At 32.6% G+C, this 25,216-nt stretch overlaps 3 protein-coding genes across 3 annotated transcripts; 1 reads left to right on the top strand and 2 right to left on the bottom strand.

Moving 5' to 3' along the window:
- Window positions 1-1,433: 1,433 nt before the first annotated feature.
- Window positions 1,434-11,070, top strand: LOC126973144 (ubiquitin-conjugating enzyme E2 Q2). The gene is made up of 8 exons (XM_050820294.1): window positions 1,434-1,707; window positions 2,651-2,767; window positions 3,738-3,838; window positions 4,314-4,449; window positions 4,868-5,039; window positions 5,624-5,815; window positions 8,269-8,496; window positions 10,681-11,070. The coding sequence occupies exons 1-8, from the start codon at window positions 1,546-1,548 to the stop codon at window positions 10,710-10,712; spliced, it is 1,140 nt and encodes a 379-aa protein (XP_050676251.1). The 5' UTR covers window positions 1,434-1,545; the 3' UTR covers window positions 10,713-11,070.
- A 582-nt stretch (window positions 11,071-11,652) lies between these two features.
- On the bottom strand, window positions 11,653-19,984 carry LOC126973146 (glutathione S-transferase 1-like). The gene is made up of 5 exons (XM_050820296.1): window positions 19,608-19,984; window positions 18,714-18,772; window positions 17,522-17,669; window positions 15,058-15,245; window positions 11,653-12,083 (listed from the first exon to the last, which is right to left on the bottom strand). The coding sequence occupies exons 1-5, from the start codon at window positions 19,743-19,745 to the stop codon at window positions 11,939-11,941; spliced, it is 678 nt and encodes a 225-aa protein (XP_050676253.1). The 5' UTR covers window positions 19,746-19,984; the 3' UTR covers window positions 11,653-11,938.
- A 3,826-nt stretch (window positions 19,985-23,810) lies between these two features.
- On the bottom strand, window positions 23,811-25,152 carry LOC126973145 (ribose-phosphate pyrophosphokinase 2-like). The gene has a single exon (XM_050820295.1). The coding sequence runs from the start codon at window positions 25,010-25,012 to the stop codon at window positions 23,984-23,986; it is 1,029 nt and encodes a 342-aa protein (XP_050676252.1). The 5' UTR covers window positions 25,013-25,152; the 3' UTR covers window positions 23,811-23,983.
- Window positions 25,153-25,216: the final 64 nt, after the last annotated feature.

The following is a 25,216-nucleotide window of genomic DNA, read 5'->3' as shown; positions in this document are numbered from 1 at the left end:
TGTATTTTTTTCTGTATGAAATCGGAATAAATTATCGGATAATTTCTGGGTGCTACCATAATTAAGAGTATTATCTTCGTTTATTCAGTGTATTGCTAGTGTGTTTGTGTATCTGGGTTCAAAGTTTACAAAAGATGGAAAGTGTGAGAGTTATATTGAAAGAAGAGTGAATGCAGGAAACATGGTGAATGGAGTTTTGCACTCCTTTATGAACAGTCAGAAGGTGTCTAATAAGGCCGTTCGGCTGTGCATGAGGGGGCGTTGGTTCCAACACTCATGTACGGAAGTGAAAGTTGGGTATGGCAGAAGAAACATGAAAGGAGAATAAATGTAGTTCAGATGAGAGCGTTAAGAAGTATGATAGGAGTTAAACTGAGTGACAGGATAAGAAATAGTGAGTTAAGGAAACGTTGTGGTCTGAAAGAAAATGTAGTGACAAAAATTGAGAAAGGTATATTAAGATGGTTTGGCCATGTCGAGAGAATGAATGCAGAACGATTGACGAAAAAAGTGTATAAGGCGAGTGTTAATGAAAGTGTTGGAAGGGACCTAGGCGGACGTTTAAACACAACAAAAAAAGTTTCAATACGTCCCTGATGTGGTCTTGCCTTTGCCAGGTCAAGAGTACTCTAAACCGAGGAGCATATATAAAGGGAATAATGAAAGTGGACGAAGCGAAACAAGTATGTAAGGATTGTAGCAAGTGGAAAGAAGTGGTCTCTGCCTACCCTTACGGGAAAGAGGCGTGATTATATGTATGTATGTATAGCCAGTGTTCCCAGCAGCATTTTTTTTTAATTGCCGCAGATTCTCAGGGACAGCTTTCATTAGCGAAACTATACATATCCGGATTTACACAATTCATCCGACATCCGTTGCTGTATAAATTCTATTTGAAATTATATATGTTCTATATGCGGAATACTGATGAGGTGTTTGGCTAGGTCGCACTTAATATTTAATCGTCCTTCGCGTGGAAGAAAAGTTTCTCAGTTTCTGATTTATTTTTTGTTTTTCTTATTATTTATTCTGTGGGAGGAATTTTGATTTCTAAAAAATAACTCATCTAATCACAATTATCTGAGAAACGTTGACAAAAAGACCTCGCCTGGTGAAGTGTGTGAAGTTCTACAATGCTACTAATGATCGACTATGAATACTGACTTTATAACAATGAACAAAAACAACCAAGAATGGGCTGAATTTCCATGAAACCGAGAATTCAAAACAATTAAACCGGGCTGCGATTTCTTATTCAATTGAATAATCATACAGTATGTTACAGACATAAATTTATAATAATTGGTGATGATTATTTAGATAAAAATAGAATTTTAAGACCAATTTTTCTCACTCTACACTGTACTGCACATTCCTAACTCTAATACCGATAAGCGCCCCCTATTGAATAATGATTATTAGTTTGGTGCCGCCATTGCTATCCGCCATTTTGCTTGGTCGGGAGTGAACGGAAAACAGCTTTATTTATTGTAATGTGGTGATTTTGAAGTAAAGTTAAACAAAAAACAGTGTTTCAACACACTAATGGCTTGCTTGAATACCCTAAAGCTAGAAATAAAGACTTTAGAACAAGTGTTTCCGAAAAATCATGAGCGGTTTCAGATAATGTCAGCCAGTGTCGACGAGCTGACCTGCAGATTCGTTGGCAAAAATGGAAAGAAATACGAAATTCATGCGAATATCACAGTAAGTTCCTTATTATGCTATCTGTTCATTTATGTCTTATTTATGTTCATTTGCAATATTGATTATTGTTCATCGATTTATCATTCGGACAAAGGGTCGTTGTTTGTGGGACCGTGTTGTCAACAAGAAAATATACGGAAGTACTTTCGTTGCTATTATTTCTATTAATGTAAACAGTGAAGATTAGTGTTATTATTAACTTAATCGAAGGTATAGTAAGCTAACATGATTGCGCGCAGGTTTCGATCGGTCATACTTTCGTGAAACTGTTTTACGGCTCCGTGACAAATCGTTACGATCATTCCAGTTTCAGTAGCCTAGTCAGTATTCTAGGTATTGATGACTGTTGACTATCAGTTACATTTATCGAAGAGTACAGCTGTGTTTGAGTAACGGTATTGTCGCCGAGATTTTTGGGACAAAGGCAATTTGTCATGTTTTCTACCTGTTTTTTGTAGTCATACTCGATAGAGTTTAGTCTTTTTGTTTTTATTGCATTTGAGATAATGAAGTATGTTTGAAATATGATAACATTGTAAAGATTATTATAGGTCGATACATTAGAGTTTAAGTAATTTCTATGTAAATAAATTATCACACATTAACAGCTGATTAAGATAATAAGTGAAAACCTGTCAATTCAAGTAAATATATACATGTATGGGTATATTGTGTTGTTGGTTATTCATTATTATTATTGTTGTACTAAACAAGAAGAAATCACTGGGGTATGGACACATTCATTTAAAGCAATTTTTTTATTATAATGATCAGTGAGATGTAGTTGTAAATAATACATTTGAATAAAAACTATAACTGTTAGGTTTCACTTCTTATGTATGTTCCAAAACCATTAAGTATATGGTCATAAATTCTTGCCTACAACTTCTCATCTTTAAAGTTACATCAAGATTTTTCTCAAGTGAATAAAAATAATTTTCAGGAAACATACCCCACTACACCTCCAGTCTGGTTTGCCGATAGTGAAGATTTAATTGTTACAAATGCTGTTCAGATCCTCAGTAATACACAGGGAAGGGATAATCATGTTATAAATCAGGTAAATTTTTTTCAGGTATTTATAAATCTATACTTTATTTACCTTGTTGCTAGAAAGTTGTGGCCTACCACAACTGAAAATATTAATAAAAATTATAATAATGGTGGTTATGTGAGTGTCTATTAATAATAATTTGTAGATTATTATTTTATCACTTGTACAGTAACTGATACTTACATATTTCTAGGTAAGATCTCAAAACTCTATAAACAAAAGATGGGAGAGGCTTTTAATGATTTAAATATAAAATGTTTGTGCTTTGGTTGACTTATGTAGCAGCATAATCTAAGCGAGATTTCTAGGACTTTCTTACCTCACAAACAAGTGTATGTACAGTAAAGTACTACTATAAATATAACTACTATCAGAAGAATAGCTGCTGTTATTATATTCACATAAGACATTACAGCACGACAGTCAGTTCACTGTAATTCACTCATATTATATTTATTGCCATTGCTACTTTGAAATATATTATTCAGATTCAATGTTGATATTAATTGAATCACAAATAATTTATTTATTGTTTTAAATAACTATGTTATGAGGGTCATAATTTATTTTATATTTAGTTCATGAGACCTAATTTTGATGTCAATTAAATTACTACTACTTATTTAGAGCCAAAAGAGCTCTGCAGGAGTTCCTTTTTGATAATATAATCATTAATTTAGGCTGCTATCTCTCAGGCTGGGAAAAGGTCCAAACAAAGGTTCAGTATTGTGTTCAAATGTAGTATTGAGTTATAATATATACCTAAAATAAAACTTTTAGATTTAGATATAATGTCTGAATATAGGCTTACTTACTTTGTTAAAGAATTTTATATGTTTGCCCTCACTATTATAGTGTATTTACAAGTATTAGATTTAGTAACGAGCAATTCCTTATTTCTTATATTGTAGCTCTTAAAATAATTGCTTTCAGTTTTATATATCACAATTAACTTCTTATTAATGTTTGATTTTAGGTTGGTATATTATTGCGAGAACTATGCAAGTTACATGGAGTCCCTGAGCCCCCAGATTTGGATTCCCTGTCATTGCCCCTACATCCAATGCCACACCAGAGGTTGGTTTGTAATTTATTATATATTATTATATTTTTTATATATTTTATGATTTGAGCTGAATTGAATGTGTCACTAGATGTTTGGTTCTCCTCTTACCTATTAATCATGAAGATTTGCTAGCAGGAAAGCTTTTGATATTTTATTCTAAAACTACTTATATTAATCTCATCTAATACAATTGACAGTTTTGTCATAAAACTGTTGTTCACCTTTTCCTTGTATTATTCTGAAGCCCTCATACACTTTAAAATTTTTAGTCATAGATTAATAAATTCTGATACAGTTCATTTATATGTTGTGTCAAAATTACTTCAGCAATAAGCTATATGTGTTAGTTAGTAATATTAGCTTAATTTAAGTCTAATTGAATAAAGTTTACTTGACTTTGACAAGAAAAGTTAGCAAAACTATTATTGCCTTTTTTTTTGAGTTATAATTTTTTACCTCACTATTTGAATATTTTTTTTCTTAAAGAGTACAAAGTTGTACATCTAATGGTGCAGAATCTGGTACAGAAGAAGATGAAGAAATGCCTGTGGAAGATGATGACTCAGAAGGAGAGGATGACTTGCCATTAGAAATGGTGGATGATGCCGGTAGAAGCAACAAGGTTTGTTTAGTACACATCAAATTATTAATTTTGAAATTTTCTTTCATTCTTTGTACCTTTGCTACCTATTGATTTGTTCATTTTATGAATGATTTTTTTGGTGTTAATGTGTGGTAAATTTCCCCAGTGCCCAGTTCAGCATATCTTTCCAATAAATGTGATTGGGAGAGAATAATAAACAATAAATTGGCTGTGATGTGTCCTAGTGTCATTTAGTAATTCCTACACACATCATAATACAAATCTCATATCAATTTTTTTTTAAAAACTTCATAGAATCCTCTTATTAAAAAACTCTCATGCTTTTGTAATAAAGCCTTACAATAACTAAAACTTATTAAAAAGTAATGTTTCTTTGTGCTCTTAGTCTTTTTAATATTATGTCATATATTACTTATAAAAATATCTTTAATTTCAGGAGGAAATGGAAACAGAGCATTTAGCAACATTGGAGCGACTGAGACAAAATCAAAGACAGGATTATTTGGCTGGAAGTGTTTCTGGAAGCTTACAGGCAACTGATCGACTTATGAAAGAACTTAGAGATATTTATAGATCACACTCATTTAAAAGTAACATGTACTCAATAGGTAATGTTGTTTGGTATTTTGATCTTAATATAAGAGAAACTTATCACATGACACTCTATTCAGTTGAATATGAGTATTTGTGATACTAGTATAATGCATGGCAGGCTCATCGATGTCACACACCACAAAACAAGTACCTTTCTACAATTACCGTAATGTACAACCCTAAGAGCAGTGGATATCTGTTTAAACAATGAAGCAATCATTTATGTGGAAATCACTCCTGCTGCTTCTCATATGCAGATTATTCTAAATAATTTTATTGTTTATAATACAAAATGCACTAAGCATGTATATTTAATGTGGAAGCACTTAATGGTTAACATTATGGTTACATTTGTAAGCAAGATCATATCCAGTTTGGTATTTATTATCCACAACAGTTTTTTACTCTTTTATTAAGCTAAAGATCAAAATAAAAAATTCCTGGAAATTAAAGCCTAATCAATATTAATGAAGAAGTTCCTGTAAGTATTGAGTGTTTGAAATTACATGAATATATTTTTTGATCATAATAATTGACTTCTAAATACACTTTTTATTTCTATGGTTATGGGTTTTTTTATTTCTATATTGTGTTTCAGAATTGATTAATGACTCGCTATATGAATGGAATATCCGTTTAAGATCTGTAGATCCTGACAGCCCTTTACACAATGATTTATTACTCCTGAAAGAGAAGGAGGGCAAAGACTCAATTTTACTCAACATTATGTTTAAAGAAACATATCCATTTGAGCCACCTTTTGTTCGAGTTGTCTACCCAATTATATCAGGTAACTATAGACATATTATTTTTATTTGTTTTTACAAGTCAAACATCTATTATTTAACTAGCTGACCCCGCAAATGTTGTATTGCCATATAAGGAAATAAGAAAACAATTTGCACTTAAAATTTTTGGGGTTTAAAAAAAATAATGAACAATTGTCAGACCTACCAAAACTATCATGCATTAATAATATTTGATTGCCAACTTGCATCCCTATTTCTGTTGATGGAACACAATAATATAAAAATAGCAATACAAAAATAGGCTTTGAATGTAGATGGCTCAAAATTTGTAGTGCTATGTATGTAATGCTAAATCATAATAAAAATTAAAAAAATGTGAAAAAAATATTTAGGTTATATAATTATCTAGGCTTATCATTTACCCGTAAATGAAAAATAGATGTCATCTGAAAACAGCTGTTATATTTCTGAATGTTGGCCAAGAAGTGCTTAGTATCATTTCCAATCCCAGAAACGTAAAGAGCGTAAAAGATCTGGTGTTGGGACCAACTATGACAATTGTACTTTGCCTCCAGCACAACATAATACAGTAGATTCATCACTGTATTTTAACGTCTTATAATATTTACAAATAATTGTCATTTCCCCAATTGTTACCGATTTGTCGGCACAATAATCAAAGTGAGAAAAGTTCTCGCGCACTTAGCCATAAAGTGTCACTATCACAAAAGATCAACAAAAAAAATCTATCACAAAGGATAACCCAAGTAAAGAAAGTTCTCGCGGACGTAGCGGTAATCGTCCCCCACAAAGATAGAAGGATGCACTCATTGTCAAAGGTATCAATCGGCATAGAAGATGGATTGACATATTGGTTGTCAAATGTCAAATATTTTGGTTAGGTTCGGAAATTTTATTTGTGACAAAACTTATGATTTAATAATCTACATAAAAAAAATCTGATAGATATTTAACAACTGTAGTTATTCTACCAACTATAGTTAGCTAGAATTATGTTTAATATAAATTCTAATTAGTTATTTATTTTAAACTTTTCTTTCAATTTGATTTCTAAACGACGGGGGACATGTCAAAGGAAGAACAAAATTTTTGTTTATATTTATTATTTTCCGAAAAATTTTATATTTATTCACCTATTAAACCTTTCTTGGACTGCTACAAATAATTCAAGAGCAAAATTTGCCAAATTTGTCCAGCCGTTCTCGAGTTTTAGCGAGACTAACGAACAGCAATTCATTTTTATATATATAAACTAGCTGCCCCCACAGACGTTGTTCTGTAGAGAGTAAAAAAACAACTGTTTTATATTTCAAAACATCAAAAATTATTTCGTAAATATGCTCCCTGTTGTTAGAATGAAATTGTTTCACAGCGGAACTGTCAAACCGTGCGTCACTAAATTCTCTCATAGAAATTATGTCCATACAAAACAAATATTGAAAATAAAAATATTTATGGGTCCCAAATCGAAATAAAAACTACCCTATCTCTCAAGTTGGACCAAACTGCACTCCATGAAGTAATCACCATTAAAATCCGTTCATTAATTTAGGAGTCCATTGAGGACCAACATTGTGACACGAGATTTATATATATTAAGATTATTTCCGAGAATTTTTCATATTTATTCACAGTTTAAACCTTCCCTGGACTGTCACAAATAATTCAAGATCAAATAATTTGGCAAATCGGTCCAGCCGTTCTCGAGTTTTAGCAAGACTGACTAAGAGCAATTCATTTATATATTATATATAAATAGTATCAAAACACTTGTGCATGTGCTTCAGACAATTGCTATATAGATGATATGGAACATGAAATAAATACATCAAGCTCAGGCACAATTATTGTGTCAAATCTAAACTTTGAAAGTTTATTGTAAATATGGTATAGAAAATACAAGTGGAAGTGCCATGTTGTCACATGTGTGGCATAATTATACTGAGGTTTAGAGGCTAAGTTAATTTCTGTGACATGACATCTCTATTATAATGATAAATATTATAACCAATCCAACTTTTGTAACAAAAAATAATAGATATTTGCCAAATCATATTTTATTCCGTACTTGTGAGAGAAATTCATAACAGTTGTATTGTACTATGACATTAATTTCACATATTGTGCATTGTATTTTAGTAATATACTTTAGTGTTTATTCATATTGTTGAATTTAATTATTCTGTCACTACGGGTGGAGTCCTATTATTGGCTCAGTTTTGTAAAATAACATTAAGATAGCTAATAGCTGTTGGGGTCCTAATAAATAAATATTTTGTTGTGTTAATTGTATGTCAAACTTGAAATATTTAGGTCTCACATAATAATTTTTATAAAAAAAAGATTTGTCTTAGTCAATTCATGAATAAGCAATAGGTATCTTTTACACATTTTTTAAATATTTAATTGAAGTTAGTATTTATATTCCATTCCACATTATTCCTTATAACTTATATTATTATTAAAATTCCAGGAGGTTATGTACTTGTGGGTGGTGCAATATGTATGGAGCTGTTAACAAAACAGGGCTGGTCTTCAGCATACACAGTCGAAGCGGTTATAATGCAGATAGCTGCCACATTAGTTAAGGGCAAAGCACGCATCCAGTTTGGTGCGACTAAACTAGTGTCACAGTCGCAGTACAGCCTTGCGCGTGCGCAACAAAGCTTTAAGTGCCTAGTGCAGATACATGAAAAGAATGGTAAGAGAAATTTAAAAACGAGTGTAATTATAACTGATATTGAATATTAACTATTTTGGACATAAATAATGATTTATTTATCACAATCACCAATGGGAGGCTCCTTTGCACAGGATGCCGGCTAGATTATGGCCACAACGGCGCCTTTTTCTGCCGTGAAGTATTATTGTGTTTTGGTCTGAAGGGCGGGCGCCATTGCGCTAGGGCGCTAGTTAAATTACTGGGCAAATGAGACATAACATAAGATCATGAGCCCAATTGTAGTGCCGCTCATTTTTGGGTTCTTAAAGAATCCTGTGTGACAGTGCATGCAACTAAGCGCAGATTTGGTCACGCTTTGTATGAAGAAGAGACCTGAAGCTCCAACATTGAAAAATCTATAGGTGCAAGAATATATAAGTCACTTTCTCGTAACGCCTACTGCTTCAATTATTGAAAATCGAGACGAAAAATCGTAAATAGTGTGTGCATCTTTTACTTCTATAAAAAAAGAAGAATATCCAAGTTAGTGTCTTATAAATGTAAAAAAATCTGTAGGTATGTGGCAATCACAAGGTCAAGTCTTTTAAGGTCTGATTAGTTATAATCTTTGCCTTAAGAATTACTACTTAATAAGCGTTAAAAATATATGTTTCAGTTGATTTTGTAAAAGTTAATGTTTTCGTTCAAATTTATGCATATTATTTTTTTCGTTCATTAGATCATAGTCAGTATTATTATTATTATTTAATAATAATAATAATAATATTGACACACTTTTACACAAATTATCTTGCCCCAAACTAGACATATAGCCTGTACTATGGGTACAAGACAATGATAATATATTTAATACAATATACTTACTTAAACATACATAAATACATATAATCCAAACTGTCTCGTGTCTCGGAAACAAACATCCATATTCATCATATAAATGATTGCACCTACCGGGATTCGAACCCGGGACCTCTAGCTTAGTAGTGGGATTATATAGTATTATGAAACTTCCTTCCTTATATGTGTACGCCTCTGAGAAATATAGTAAGGCTTTGTGTATGTCCAAAATAGATAGGGGTTCTAGGGTTAACTAAGTACTTTTTGTTTGTTTCTGTATATCAGCATGGCTTATGTTTAATTACTTAGTTTAAAAATCCAAAGAAAGCCTTGCACTTGCTGGCTATAAACTAGATACCAGTTGATTAAAATTGGCAATAGTTAGTAACTCTCCCTCAGATCTTGTGTCTTCTGCTGTACACATAGCAGCCGGCTTCACTTCTGTGATTTCTCTGTAGTTGCAAGATAGCATGGGTGGAGCTTTTCCCATACAATTCTTTTAAATAATAATAAAGCCTTTTATTCAACTGAAAACAAACAATTAAATTTCTTATATCTATCTTATAGAACTTTTTCTAGATTGTTAGTTTCTTTTTCTTCAACCCCATGCAGTAGACATTATGTTTCCTCGATTCAAGTTCCAGATATTTTACTTTCGATTTCAGTAACAAAATCTCAGACTTCATAGCTTCGTTTTCTTCTTTAATTGGCAGCAGTTCTTCTTCAATAGTTTTGCTGATAGTCTCAGTTATGGTTTGTTTATCGTTTTGTTTTATAATCTCATCCTTTAAAGTGGTCAATAATATTTTTGTTTGCTCATCCATACTTTGTGCCGATTTTCTACTAATTGGTAGGTCTAGGACTGATCTGGCAACACTTGTGAATTTGACAATAGTTGGCCTTCAGATTATTAGTTTATATTGTTCAACACAGTTTGTTTTACTATTTTCAGTGCAGTTTATTCCTGATAAATCACTTTTGTACTATTGTTACTATTTAAAAAGTGGAGGCGATCGATACGTAATGTTCACAGTTTGACAGACGTCAGACAAAACAATTCTTTTACTAGCATATTTTATTACAATTAATTTTTATTGATGGTGCAAGATACAAGGCTTTAGTTGTCTTCAATCATTGACTCTTGGTCAGTTGAGATATTCCATAAAAAATTACCACGGAAATAAATTTTCATGTATAATGGGATTATTAAACTTAAAACATTTAACATTAATTAGTATTACTGTCTATGTATTATAATAATACCTTTATTCATTTTCTAAAATATTAGTAGCCAAAGTTCTTCTATGTAAAATGCCTACCTGCCTACCTATTACCATTTAATTACTCGATTTAATACTTTTTCAGGCTGGTTCACACCACCCAAGGAGGACGGTTAATGCTTATAAAGTTAACCAAGACAAATGTGCCGCGACATACTATCCAAAAAATGTATGCTTTGACATGTGAGATTGATTGATTCCATTATGTTTAATGAGGAAAGTATGTATCACACTTCGCTGTGTATTGATTGACTGTACATGACCGGTATGTTATAAGTGCTAATCATCTGTGAAGTGTTTCACGAGAGACTTATAAGACTTATAGGAAATGTTTAATGTGTAATGTTTTTTGTAATCATTAATTTTTCTCGTAAAGTTATGGATATGTGTAGTATTAGACGTTGGAGTGTAAAGTTGAAAGTCTTTGCATTTCTTTTTAGTTATCGGAATAAAAAAACCTGTGATTCGTAACGAGTTTTGTTGTTTCTATTTTATTCTTTATACACTGTGTTATAATATTCCTGTACTACATTTGACATGGATATGCAGCAGAATGCGGAGACATCACAAACAAAATAGAAAATAAAACTACACTTATTTATTCCACCAGTAAACTAAGGTCATCGCCCTGAACTCGGTCCAATGGCGGATAGCATCAGCTGTGTAGCGACTCAAACACAAAAGCCGGGGCGAGAGCACACCCTTGTCCTTTGACTAGAAAATGCAGACAAAAGTGTTTTAATTATAATTATTAATTTAGTCACTCGTCTTCTGCTCATGCTCATTGTCCCTAGGGCAATAATTGTGGATTGTAAAACTTTAGATTAGATTGTAGTGTGCACTTCCAGTATGAAAATGCCTACTACAATCCTTCCCAGTGCGCTGACGCAGGCCAGACATCTTGGAGGAGGATCTGCTGGAATTGAACACCGATGACATGATAAAGAGATGAGTTGTGGAGTTCTGTCTACTGACCTCACGGCGCTCCACTTTTAAATTTGGAGACACGCAAATATGCGTTGCGTATACGTATACAAATTTAATAAAAAAAAATTAATAAATTTTAAATAATAATTTAATAAATTGTAAATAATAACAAAACTTTATTTATAATATAACAATTTGAGTAAAGTTTTATTTTGTCAGTATTTTATGGTACATAACACACCAGAAACAAAACAGTTTAACAAGTTTCATACATCAAAATGATTATCACATCACCCTATAATATAATGGAGGAAGTTACTCCAAATTTAATTAATGAAAAAATATTCATGTTCTACCAACCCCAAAGGACTTCTAGTTAGCTACTTCTTAGCTTGTTGTATGATGCATTACCAACATTAAATGTGAGACTTAAGCTTGGATTTGTTCATTTCCATTAAAGTAAGGAGGCCTTCTATATGTTCTTGAGCACCTGGCATATTTATTCTTCTGACAAAATCCTCTTCACACATTTTGTCATACCATCTTTTGAGTTTTGGGAATCTGGAAAAACAAAGATTATTTTAAAGTAATCTTGTTTCAGGTATAATAAGAAAATAAAACTTTGTTTCATCTTGGCACAGATAATTACCATAAACAATGGTAAATTCGTTAATATTGATCAATTGTAATTCGTTAACCTTGGAGGTCCATGGGTGGCTGTAACATGACATTGACTGAATTGTGGTGCCCCTTCCACAAAGCCACAATAGGAAGAATACAGGGTGTATAGGGCCTAATGAATTCTCAATACTTCTACATAAAAAAAATATTGTGCTGGTACACCCCAATCCTAGCACTTTCAAATACAAATATTGTCGCATATTTGTAAATTTATAAGAAGTAAAGATTCATTTTATTCCTTACTAGTTGACCCGACAGACGTTGTTCTGTATTTAATAAATAAAATAATGTTTTTTATTAATTTGTCAATAATATATCATAACATCAAGAATTATTTCGTAAAATATGCTTCCTTTTGTTGTAATGAAATTATTTCACAGCAGAACTGTCAAACCGTGCGTCAATAAATTCTCTCATAGAAATTATGTATACTAATTATGGACACATCAAAGGAAAAACAAATTTGTTGTTTTTATTTAATTTAGCAGCATTTTCCTATTTATTCACCTTTTAAACCTCTGGCCTTCCACAAATAATTCAAGACCAGAATTAGCCAAATCGGTCCAGCCGTTCTCGAGTTTTAGCGAAACTAACGAACAGCAATTCATTTTTATATATAAAGATAAAGAAGTAAATATTAATTTATAAAAAGTTCTTTATACCTCCAGTGTTATTTGATATGTTACTACTAGCTACCTCAAGAAATAATAATTAACATAATATTATTTTATTTTTTACATAATTGGTCATATGTAATCGGGTTGTCTATACGCTATGTCCTATGTATGTTCTAAGTCTATGGTTCATACGTTATGTGTTCTACAACACGATTTTGCTTAGTGAATTTTATTATTGAACTAGCTGACCCAGCAAACGTTGTTTTGCCATGTAAAGTAATAAGAAACAAATTAGTAATTAAAATTTTTGGGGTATAACAAAATATACCGATTCTCAGACCTACCAAATATTATATCGTACATAAATTATATTCGATAGCCATCTTGCAACCCTATTTCTGTGGATAGAACAGAATAATTAAAAATCGCGATACAAAAATAGGTGTTTATTGTAGATGAGTGAAAATTTGTAGTGGTATGTATTTGTTAATGCTGAATCATAATAAAATAAAAACAAAAATGTCAAAATATATATTTAGTTTATATAATTAACTAAGCTTAGCATTTACGGGTATGAAAAAAAGATGTCGTCTGGAAACAGCTGTTATATTTCTGAATGTTGGCCAAGAAGTGCTTAGTATCATTTCCAATCGCAGAAACGTAAAGAGCGTAAAAGATCTGGTGTTGGGACCAATTGTGGCAATTTTACTTTGCCTCCAGCACAACACTGTATTTTAACGCATTATATTTCATCACTGTCACCGTTAAAATATAACGCCTTACAATATTTACAAATAATTGTCATTTCCCCAATTGTTACCGATTTGTCGGCACAATAATCTATTGCCGGATCACAGTGGAATGCAGCTGGGAATCGCTCAATTTCATTATGTCGTGCTCGCTGTTCTTGTGTTTGATGTGCACGAACTCGTTGCATTCTAAGCTTATCTACTTCATTGTCACTCACTAAAGAATGCAATTCTGACAGCAATATGACTATTTTCTTGATCTGTCTCTCTCTGGTCATCATTGCGGTTAGCACGTGAGGTAGCTCTTCCCACATTTGATTGACTGCGACGACCTTAGTCAGGTCGTCTTCTCCTCGGCATCGTTAATTGTAATAAATGAAAGTGAGAAAAGTTCTCGCGCATTTAACAGTAAAGTGTCACTACCACAAAAGATCAACAAAAAAAAAAGCACATGACTTAAAATTTATAATAATATATATAAATTTATATAATTTTTATCATAACGGATAACCCAAGTAAAGAAAGTTCTCGCGCACATAGCGGAAAACGTCACCGACAAAGATAGAAGGATGCACTCTTTGTCAAAGGTATCAATCCACACAGAAGATGGATCGACATATTGGTTGTCAAATGTCTATACTATGGGTTAGGTTCGGAAATTTAATTTGTGAAAAAACTTATGATTTATTAATCTACATAAAAATAATCTGATAGATATTTACCAACTGTAGTTATTCTACCAACTATAGTTAGCTAGAATTAAGTTTATTTTTTACCTCGAGACAGATAGAAGATATAGAGATAAGAGATTCTTACTTTTTATTTATTTTAAACTAATCTTTCAATTTGATTTCTGAACGACGGGGGACACATCACAAATGAAGAACACAATTTTTGTTTATATTTATTTTTTTCTGAGAATTTACATGTTTATTCACCTTTTAAACCTTCCCTGGACTTCCACAAATAATTCAAGACCAAAATTAGCCAAATCGGTCCAGCCGTTCTCGAGTTTCAGCGAGACTAACGAACAGCAATTCATTTTTATATATATAGATTAGTACTTTTTACTTTAAAAATATGCTAACCACCTGTACTGTTGCATCAACATCTTAGAGCAAGATTTTGTGACAAGCCTTTGATTATATACAACAACCCGTATAGACCAGTGGTTAGTGACCTTGCCTACTAAGCTAGAGGTCCCGGGTTCAAATCCCGGTAGGTGCAACCATATAATATGATGAATATGGATGTTCATTTTTATTTATGTTTCTGAAAGTATATTGTATTAAATATATTGTTGTCTGGTACTCATAGTACAGGCTATGCCTAGTTTGGGGCAAAATAATTTGTGCAAAAGTATGTCAATATTATTTAGATATATTTAGCGAATAGACTACGAACGAGTTGTACGTATAGAGCAGCAGACTAAGAAGTTGATTTGTATGTATTATACATTGCTGAGCTCTTCAAATATTAAGCTGTTACCTGTCGATGGGTCGAAGGCCATTAAGAGTTGCCAATGTTGACACCACACTTATATCAGCCAATGTGATGACGTCATCCGCAAGGTATACAGTATCCGAGAGATAAGCCTCAAGGACTCTGTATGAATCGTCTATGTTTTTTCTCATAGAGTTAGACATTTCAGTCAATCTGCCCATATATGTCGGTGCCTGTAAAATACGAATTAAAATATTAAAATTGAAGTTCTTGCCTTCAGAGGTTCGTAAAATAATTATTTTACACAAGAAAGAATAATAGATACAAACAATTAAGTGCTACATAACGAAACATAAAAAATATTTATGATCTCTACTTCGAAATTATTGGTATGTTGTAATGGGCCCAGTGCTTTCTCTACTGAATTCCAAATATCAAATCTAAAATTTATTTTACAAAATTATTTAAAAAATACATTAAGGTGTATTGTATGTACAGTCCGCCTCATCCATTATATTCAAAAACATGGCAACAACCATCATTACCGATACATCGATTCACCGAAAGTGACCAAATATATAGCGTCATTCAAAGTACTCAAATATCGATATCGGGACACCATAAACATATCTACATCCAAAGCACCAAATAGATCGCTACACACAGTGTTCAAAAATATGGATACATTTGTGGAAAACGAACTTTCGGTGAAAGGGTATAGGATTCAAATCAGATTTTTTTTAATTTAAGAGATTCAAATTAGATTTGACTATAAACATGCAGATGGAGACAACAGACGGAGCTGTGTACCATTCCTCTGGTTTTAGATAAGGTAATAATAAATATAATATATAATGCAATACATATTCAATTGATATTTTTTTAAATATTTAACCTTCATGGTCGCGATCAAAATCTTAGAGTACCTGTAATTTTTAATTACTGTTGAATGTGGGAATTTTATACAATGATTAAATTATTGCTAATTACTAACTGAATAACGTCAATAAATTTAAACATTCTAAATCTTAAGTCTCCATTTACATAATTTCAAGGCCAAGTTCGCCCAACATTTTATGTCAAAAAGAATATTAATTATTATAATAATAATACCTTTAATATAAAGTTTAAACAGAAAAATGAAAATGTATTAATTTTTAAATAAAGACATCTCTTTACTTATTATTTGTGTAGAAATACACTATTTTTTATTTTATTTTATTCGGGAAACAAACAGTACAACTTAATACACTTTAAAAGTAAAGGTGTAGGCCTCCGGATATAGTTAGCATAGTTAGTGCGTGTAGTATATGTAAGTTAAATAAAGATTTAATTCGCGAAGATTGTCTTGGACATCGGAAATTAAGGCAATTAAGAAGAAGTGCAGAGTCAGATAATATTATGAAGTAATTTTTAGCAGAAATGTTTGATCCTTTACCTTACGACGTTTTTCCAGAGAGATTAAGTTAGGGACACATTGATCGATAGCAGAACACCAAATTTAAATATCTTGAATATGGACTTTGTAATGAGGATTCCAAATAACCAAGGCGAATTCAAGTATAGAACGAACAAATCCATTAAATAGAAGAATCAGGGTGGTAATATGTTTAAAATCTTTACTAACTCTAAGAACAAAACCAAGCATGCGATAGGCTTTTGCAGTCACACATCTATAGTGATGAACAAAGGTTATTGAGGAGTCAAGATGAAACACCCAAATTTCTCATACCTATAAAACCTGTTCAATATGATTTTCATTTAAAGTGTACTTGTAATTAATTTTTTAATATTAAGTTGTAAGAGATTATCATTGCAATATTTACACAATTCATTCAAATAATCCTGTAATAAGCTAGAATCAGAAAGTTTACTTATTGTTTTATATATCTTCATATCATCAGCATAGAGAAAAATTGAAGAATGTTTAAATACTGCAATAATGTCATTAATGTATAGAAGGGGTAAATAAAAGGGGTCCAAGATAAGATCCTTGAGGAACACCAGAAGTAACAGGCACGAACGTAGAGCAGTAACCTTTAATTGTAAACAGCCTGGCTTTGATCGCTGAGGTATGAAGTAAGCCAACAGAGCAGGTCGCCATGTATACCGAGTTCTTCAATTTTACGAATTAAGATTAAATGACAGATTTTATCAAATCTTTTGAATAGTCAGTATACACAACATCTACCTGGAAGCCTTGATCCATGTAGCTACCTGATGAACAAATTCACATAAGTTGGCCTACACAGATTTATTGCTAACAAAACCATGCTGTTGTGGAATAATAATGGGTTGTAGAATAGGAAAAACACAATCGAATATAATTTTTAATGATGGGTGTTGCCATGTTTTTAAATACAATGGGTGGCGTTATATTTTTGACGCTGACTGTACATGGAACATTTGTGTTAAAATCCAACTCGCACTTATCCCCTTTAAATAATATCATCAAATATTAAAATTATTGGAATTTTTATTAAAAATATTTTACAAGTTTTTTACCTACCATCACTGACCGTAGCCTAGGAAACAAAACTCCACAGTCAAAGAACAATCGTAAATTGACTTTGGCTCTTATCTGTTTGTCTTTTGGATAAAGATAATAATGTTCAGGTTTAGCATATTTATCAAATAAATACAGGATTATTGCATGACTGAAACAAAATTGTTTTGAAAATGAGTTAAAGAAACTTTGACTTCTACAGAGGCTACAGGAATGTCGCTGTAGTGCTTTCTTGGAATTCGGGAAGCTCAAGGCTAACAACATTACATTACCTATGTAATAACATCTACTAGGAACTCAGAATACAGCTCAAACCAGAACCAGTCAAGAGAATAGTGAAGTGGTGTGAACTACGACGAAACGGTGTACCCTCATACAACTAGTTGCAGTTGCCAGTTTAACACTAGTTGCAGAGTACTAGTTGTGGCCCGTGTTTAAATGTTAACAGTAGTGTGTTGGTATTTAGACAATATTATAACATTACATATGTTTATATTTTGAGTACAATGTTTCTTGCAAATAAAATTTCATTTCATTTCAACAATATTTCATACTTTGAAAATTGAAGATAATGTTAAAACTACTTTAAAAAGTAATAATTTTTAATTATGGGTGGTCCTTAATGTGTCCACAACTTGTAGATATTGTTTTTTTGAGCACACTCCATATTCAAGAATTAAAATATGCCAATAGCAAACACCATTATAAGTATCTGACTGTTTCATATAATATGGAGTAGGACCCTAAACCTCTTCTGATAATTTTATCTCAGACTACCTGATGATATGCATGGTCTGAAATATACTTGTGTGACACCACACACAACCATCACTAGCTACATGTATCATATTATCTACTTCACGCCATGTTTTAATAAGTCACCACAATTTCTACTACCAGAATGTGGTGCTATTCTGGCATGCCTATGTTTTTTCTCACAAGGTCTTTGTATGCCATTTTAGGTGTATGTCAGTTCTATGATGAACTTCTTGTTCTGAATGAAATTCCATGTTTTTGCTTCCACCTAAACTTCCACCGTACAAAATAATGCTTCCAGTGATTTTAAAATTATTTTTTGTTTACCAGCATTTTCATTTACCTAGTATGTATTGGTACATATTCTGTGTAGGTCAGGTATATTATTAAAAAAAAAACTGTTTGTATATTTATACTAAATTATCAAACTTTCATGTACCTGTCTCCTAAAACAAAGTTATCTTCTTCCCATGTAGGTATTGTTCTCATTGGATTTTTCTGAAAGAAAAAAATAAAAAAGTTTTAATGCAAAGTTGACACATATATGTAACATTGAATAAAAACTTAGTATCATTTGGCAGGAAGAGGAGGGGTGAGTGGGCTTTTATGTCTTCAGTTGTTCTAATGGTTCTAATTATCATCAATTAGAGTACATTTACTTTCTATGAGTTGAGCTATCAAATTCAAAGACCTATAAGCCAAGTGCAAAAGAAGCTCATTCATCTGAAGGTTACCTTTACATGAAACATTAAAGTGACATAAAATGATAAACATAACAGAGTACAGTCAGTACAGTTAAGTTAAAAGTTGAAAGCAGTGGTAAGAAAAACGGACTTTAGTATGTCAATAAATGCTTCTCCAGAGTTATTGAAAAAGTTTGCAAATACATCCCAGAATGTTTTTCTACAACACAAAAATACATCACATCAAATTCACAACATTCAGACAAGGCAACAAATAAGTTTTGAAGGACTAAAATATCCAGATAGAGCATCCAGAAACTTGCAGTATAACCTAAGCAAAAAGAGGATTATGTCCATTTATTAACTCCAATGTGTGCAAAATTTTATGATGAATGATTATATATATAATATTAATAAGGATAACTTTGTATTATCTACTTTGCCTAGTCTTTGGAAAGTTTTAATAAATATTTGAATCAATTTGAAAGTTATTCAGATTTTTATCATGTTGTGTTAAATGGATGGCAAGCAAAATTTATGAATCACTTTGAATTATGTCATTAAAAAATTGTACTTTGAACTGATATGATGAGCAATAAACCATAAAAAAATTTTGCTCTCCCATAGTTGAGTTTTAGTAAAATACTTACTTTAGTCATTTCTGGTGAGTCCTGCTCTCGTAGTAAAGGGTTTATTTCTTGTGATTCATACTTAATGTTTAATATATCTGCAACCATCATTACACATCTAACTGGTGGACTTGAGTATGCTTTATATAATACAGCCATTGCAGGTAACAAAAAATAACAGATAATAGTTTCACTAGGTCGGTATGTATAAGAAATATTAAAAAGAACACTATCTCTTGTATTTTACTAGGGTAAACTTAGTTTTGCAGTTATAGTTTTTATTTTTTGGTAGGTTTTAATTTTAAAAATACAATTCACAGATATTATAGCCGGTAGGTACCTACTACGTTGTTACTTGGGTACTACAAGTACACTCACTACACGGCACAAAACTGTAAACAACAATATTAGTTAATACCTATGTTATATGGCATTGACATTTGACAACGGTCTTGGGTCACTTATTATTGTCATTTGTCAGTGTTAACTATCAAAGTAAAATCCAATGATTATATAAACCACGGATATAGTGTAACGATCAAAAAAAAAAAAAATGTAGAAAGAGTGGCTGCCATGCGTGAGTCGAGTTTCAGTAATCACCTTTTGGTGCTTTGTCTACTGTTAACTTGATTGCAGCAGTTTTCTTTTCTCTTATTGGTGGTGGAGTATTGTATATTTATGGTAAGTGGTTTTAATAATTTAACATAATATATTTTATAAGTTCCTTGTTTGCTAGTTCAACTAATAGAGCAAGAGCCCGTGGACCCCAGACCTACGTCATTTTATAAAAGCTGAAAGTTTGTCAGCGCACGCTCCAAACACAGGTAAGAACAATGGTTTATTATGGAGTTTGGGTTGCAGTGGCTTTGGAAGGTAAACGGTACTAAAGGTGTGTAAAATACCGATCTAAATACATCAAAGAATAAAGTTCGAATTTCGGTATTACCTTCAGAATATTATTAAAAATCACGTTATTCATTGCCAGACACCATCGTGGCAGCCCCTTAGCAGACAACCTTAATGTTCACGAAATTATAATTTTACTTACGTCATAGCATAAAAGCTGATTTATATATATATAATACTTAGGTAATAACTAGATGACGTTTCCCCATTAGCCAGACACTTTTGATAGTTCCAACCCCTTGCCATACAAGCATGTAGGGTAGCTGTAGGAGAGCGCGAGGCAGTATGCACATGGGTGAGTACGAGTGAGATGGCGAGTTTAGTCTACCGCGGTCCCTCACGGCGCAGTTGCTATTTCTACTGCGCATGTGTTGTTTAGTCCTCAGTACTTGTTTATATAAGCTAAAATAATATTATATACTATCTTTAAGTAATATTAATTTAATATTCATTATTAATTAAGAAAATAAAATATTTCGAATATTTAAAGACTATAAAGTAAATTCAATATTATTGGTATGTATGTACGTAGAATACCTATATGTTTGCAATTTGTTTATGTGACTTTGTAAATAAAAATAAATTTGTTTAAAAAAGTCATGGATGATACATTAATTTGTGTTATTTGCAACAAAAGTAGTGATAAAATAACATTATTTTCTGACGAGACATTGAAAAAATGTGATTTAATTTTAAAATAATATGTCATGTCATCAATCTTTTTTTTATCCTTTGTATCATTCTATTGTTTTTTATATTGTATCTTTGTATCACCAATGGCTTGTATCATTAACAAATTTTTAATTAAAATTTAGAGGAATATTTAATTTTCCTTTTTTTAAAGATTAAAGTTATTAACAGAATAAATTAAAAATTTAAGATAGTTATAATGGAATGTCTTTTCTTAGAATGTTTTCAAAATTTACATAGACTAACAGTTATATAGGTCTGCGCAAAAAGTTTATTTTTATAAGTCATTCTAATCACGAATCTCTTCTTACGATTTACAATGTTTGTCTGGCAAGGGGTTGGAACTATCAAAAGTGTTAAATTATTATTCTGGTTAATATTTTCCACTTCATGTCCGCCGAAACATGGTAGACAAAAATCTATAAAATAAGTCCCAAGTAAAAATTCACACGTGGTAGTAGTGAAACCTTCAAAAATTTTGGTTTCAAAATAATGAGACCAATGCTGCAAATTTCGGGAAGAGATGTAGGTTTTAGTAATGATAATAGTGATACAAAGTTTGATCATTGTTTTACATTATATTCCTTGTTACATAGATTTATTAAGACCCAGAGCATACATTTTCAATAAATGATACAAGAGGCTTAAGGTAACTAAAGTATGAAATAAATACTTTGGACTTAATATTATGGTAAATATATTTTGGGAATACTGCGTCAATTACTATTTTCGGTTTTGTTGTTGATACACTGCGACGGCTGCACATTTACAAATTTAATTTGATGTCCAAAAACTCAATCAACGATACCGCTGAATCCGATGCCGAATTTACATGAAACTCTTAACTGCCTTGAAGCTAGGATGTTGAATGTTAGAATGTTGCTAGGATGACACAGGATTTCAACCGCTATGAAATACATTACTATCACCGCTACCATATTTATGTTCTCCTGGTGTCTATGTAGTAATAAGTCGAGCGCATGCGATCAGAATATATTAAGGTATACTCGCGTCATACATAAGACAATCTCTCTAGCAACCCTCTTTTTCGCCTGGGCCTAGAAAATATCTAACTGCTACTCCACTGATTTCGATGTCAATATTTTGGTGTTCCCTTGATTTACACACTAAACACTTATTGTATTTTTAATTTGAAGTTTTTATATCAGCTAGAAGTGCCTTAGAGTTTTGATGATCCGTCAGTCAGTCAGTCAATGAATTGAGAAACTTTGACTAGTACTTGGAACTTGGAAAATTCCAATTAATAATTCTTAAACTACTGTTTCAAATGGAATGCAATTTGAAATATAACTTGTTTATAGAATGCCTGCCAATAACTACTATTGAATTTACGCTTCTATCCACAGCGCCATTATAGGGGTCGAAAATGGCCTGAACTGCTTCGAAAAAAGGTTGGTACGGCCATGCCGCTTGCTTTTTCTCGACTTGGAGGATGCATTACAGTACCCCCAGATAAGATGCTAATGATGGCTTGGTTGGATTTCATCGCTTAGACTATAAAAACGCATATAATCGACGATTTTAGTGTTTCTAGGTCGAAATCATATAGGTACGAATATGATTGCTGAAAAAGAGTACAGTTGAGCATTAAGTAATATATTTTGATGGGGAGAGGTGAGTTAGCCGTCCATGGACAACAACAGGTGTGTCAAGAAATGCGTTGCTGGCCTTTAAGGGAGTATGCTTTTTTTTGAAGGTCACTAAGTCGTATCTGCTCGGGAAGACCGCAGCCGGTAGTTGATTCCACAAAGTGGCTGTGCGAGGCAAGGCATTTCTAACAAAACGCGCGGTTGTGTAATGCCAGACGTCTACGTGATGCGGATGGTACTTTGCACGTAATGTCCGGTGATGGAATTCGGCCGCTGGGATCAACCCGAACAGCTCCTCTGAGCACTACCCGTAATAAATGCGGTAGAAGATGCATAGCGAACCCACATCTCTACGCAATGCCAAAGAATCAAGCTGATCGGAGATGACGTGATCGTCGATGATTCAAGCCGCTCTTCGTTGTATGCGGTCAAATGGAAGAAGCTGGTACTGGGGACCACCCGCCCACACCACATCACCCCAGTACCCCATGTGAGGCCGAATAAAGTTGCAGGCGATGGCTTTTAGTGAAGTACTGTCTCGCCATACTGAGTACACCAAGCTTTTTAGAGGCCAGTTTGGCATTCTCTTCCAAGTGACCACGGAACTGAACGTCGCTCGATATATCGACGCCAAGTATGCCAATACAGGCTGTGGCAGTTAGAAGAGTGATCTCGAATCCAGGGGATACGACAAAGGAAGACTTTTTAGTGAAGGCACAAACTATTCTGAAAGCTTCAAGAGTTTCTAGACATGTAAGGTTCTGGATGATATATCTCTACAGATCTAAGTTCCCCAGGAACGAAAGGTAAGTATAAGAAAATGATTGGCAGGCACCTAAGTACTTACCTTTATATTGTACGTATAGGTAGACCATACTTTAAGTATTATTTTTATTTGTTTCGGATGTCTAAGAATCTTAATTAACATATATACATAAAATTTAAGGAATGTTTAACCGTATCATGTACCTAATTCCGAAAGGTAATTAAAAATAAATAACGAATAAAACTTAACAACTGTATTAAAATATTTATTTATCTTATAATATATGACGTAATTTTTATCGCAATGTTTGTTTATATTACGAACCCTATGAGGTGTTTTATGAGCAGAAGCTGAATAAAATATAATAAACACGGCAAATTCTAAGGTTAAAGATGAAGTAACAATGATAAGCAAACATTTATCTTTTAATATGGTACATTAGTGAAAAGATAAGAAACAGATTCAGCATAATGTGTACGTCTTATTGCTTCTGCTAGCATAACTGATATATCCATAGATTGTAATTTTGGACAGATTTTCATGTGTTTGTCTTGAGGTATTGTATTTGTTACAATTAACGCTTCTAAACATGAGTTATTGATCTTTTCTATAGCATTACCAGCAAGTACTCCGTGTGTTAATATGGCATAGATTTTAGTAGCTCCAGCTTCACGTAGCTTCTCAGCACCCTTCACTATAGTATCGCAAGTATCTGCTAAATCATCGACCATGATAGCGGTCCTGTTCTTAACATCACCAACTAACACTGTAGAATCTTCGTCGTTAGCTCTTTGTCTCTCCTTGTGTATAATTGCAAAGTCAATATCTAGTCTATCAGCAATAGCTGTCATTCTCTTTACACCACCCGCATCGGGAGACACCATAACACTATGTTTCCACTCAGGAATGTTATCCTTTATCCATTTTGTAATCGCAGGCTCAGCGTACAAGTTATCAACAGGTATGTTGAAAAAACCTTGAATCTGTGACGAGTGTAGATCTATCGTTATTACGTGATCCGCGCCGGAGACCGAAATTAAATTAGCAAGAAGCTTTGCTGTTATTGGAGCTCGACTCTTTTCTTTTTTATCTTGCCTGGAATAGGGAAAACTCGGAATAACTGCAGTCACACGGGAGGCGGACGCTATTTTGCAGGCATTTATCATTATGAGGAGTTCCATGAGGTTATCGTTGATTTCTCCACAACCACTTTGTACAATGAACACATCTTCACCTCGGACGGATTCACCAATTTCAACATTCGTTTCTTTGTTGCTGAACTTTTTTGTAGTAGCTCTACCTAGATCAAGACCGAGGCGTGCAACGATCTTCTTCGCTAGTTCTGGGTGAGAACTCCCTGTGAATACTTTAATATTCGGCATCCTTGGTTTTTCTTGTACTGTTTTATTTTTATCGTCGGTAACAGACTGTTCGTGGCCTCGGTTTGATTTCATGAGACTGACTGACGCAAGTGAAGTATGCGTTCACTTGTGTCGCTGATAGTGAAATGCTATATTATTTGCTCAGAAATATCATATCAGGGTTCAAGCTTGGGTCAGGTCAACTTGTATCTTATTAGTATACAGAGTACACACTGTTATTACATAAATCACATTAGAATTGACAAATAAACATAAAGATTACATCATGAACGTGGA

The sequence above is a fragment of the Leptidea sinapis genome, chromosome 28 (assembly GCF_905404315.1).
Source record: "Leptidea sinapis chromosome 28, ilLepSina1.1, whole genome shotgun sequence".
NCBI lineage: Eukaryota > Metazoa > Arthropoda > Insecta > Lepidoptera > Pieridae > Leptidea > Leptidea sinapis.
Note: the sequence above shows the minus strand (reverse complement) of the source record. Positions and strands in the feature narration are given on the sequence as shown.

Coding starts and splice junctions, on each gene's coding strand:
- LOC126973144 (XM_050820294.1), top strand. CDS start 1,546: ATGGCTTGCTTGAATACCCTAAAGCTAGAAATAAAGACTTTAGAACAA. Junction 2,768..3,737: donor ATAATCATGTTATAAATCAG/GTAAATTTTTTT, acceptor GTTTGATTTTAG/GTTGGTATATTATTGCGAGA. Junction 4,450..4,867: donor ATGCCGGTAGAAGCAACAAG/GTTTGTTTAGTA, acceptor CTTTAATTTCAG/GAGGAAATGGAAACAGAGCA.
- LOC126973145 (XM_050820295.1), bottom strand. CDS start 25,012: ATGAAATCAAACCGAGGCCACGAACAGTCTGTTACCGACGATAAAAAT.
- LOC126973146 (XM_050820296.1), bottom strand. CDS start 19,745: ATGGCTGTATTATATAAAGCATACTCAAGTCCACCAGTTAGATGTGTA. Junction 17,670..18,713: donor AACTTTGTTTTAGGAGACAG/GTACATGAAAGT, acceptor ATTTTGTTTCAG/TCATGCAATAATCCTGTATT. Junction 15,246..17,521: donor CTAGGCTACGGTCAGTGATG/GTAGGTAAAAAA, acceptor CGTATTTTACAG/GCACCGACATATATGGGCAG.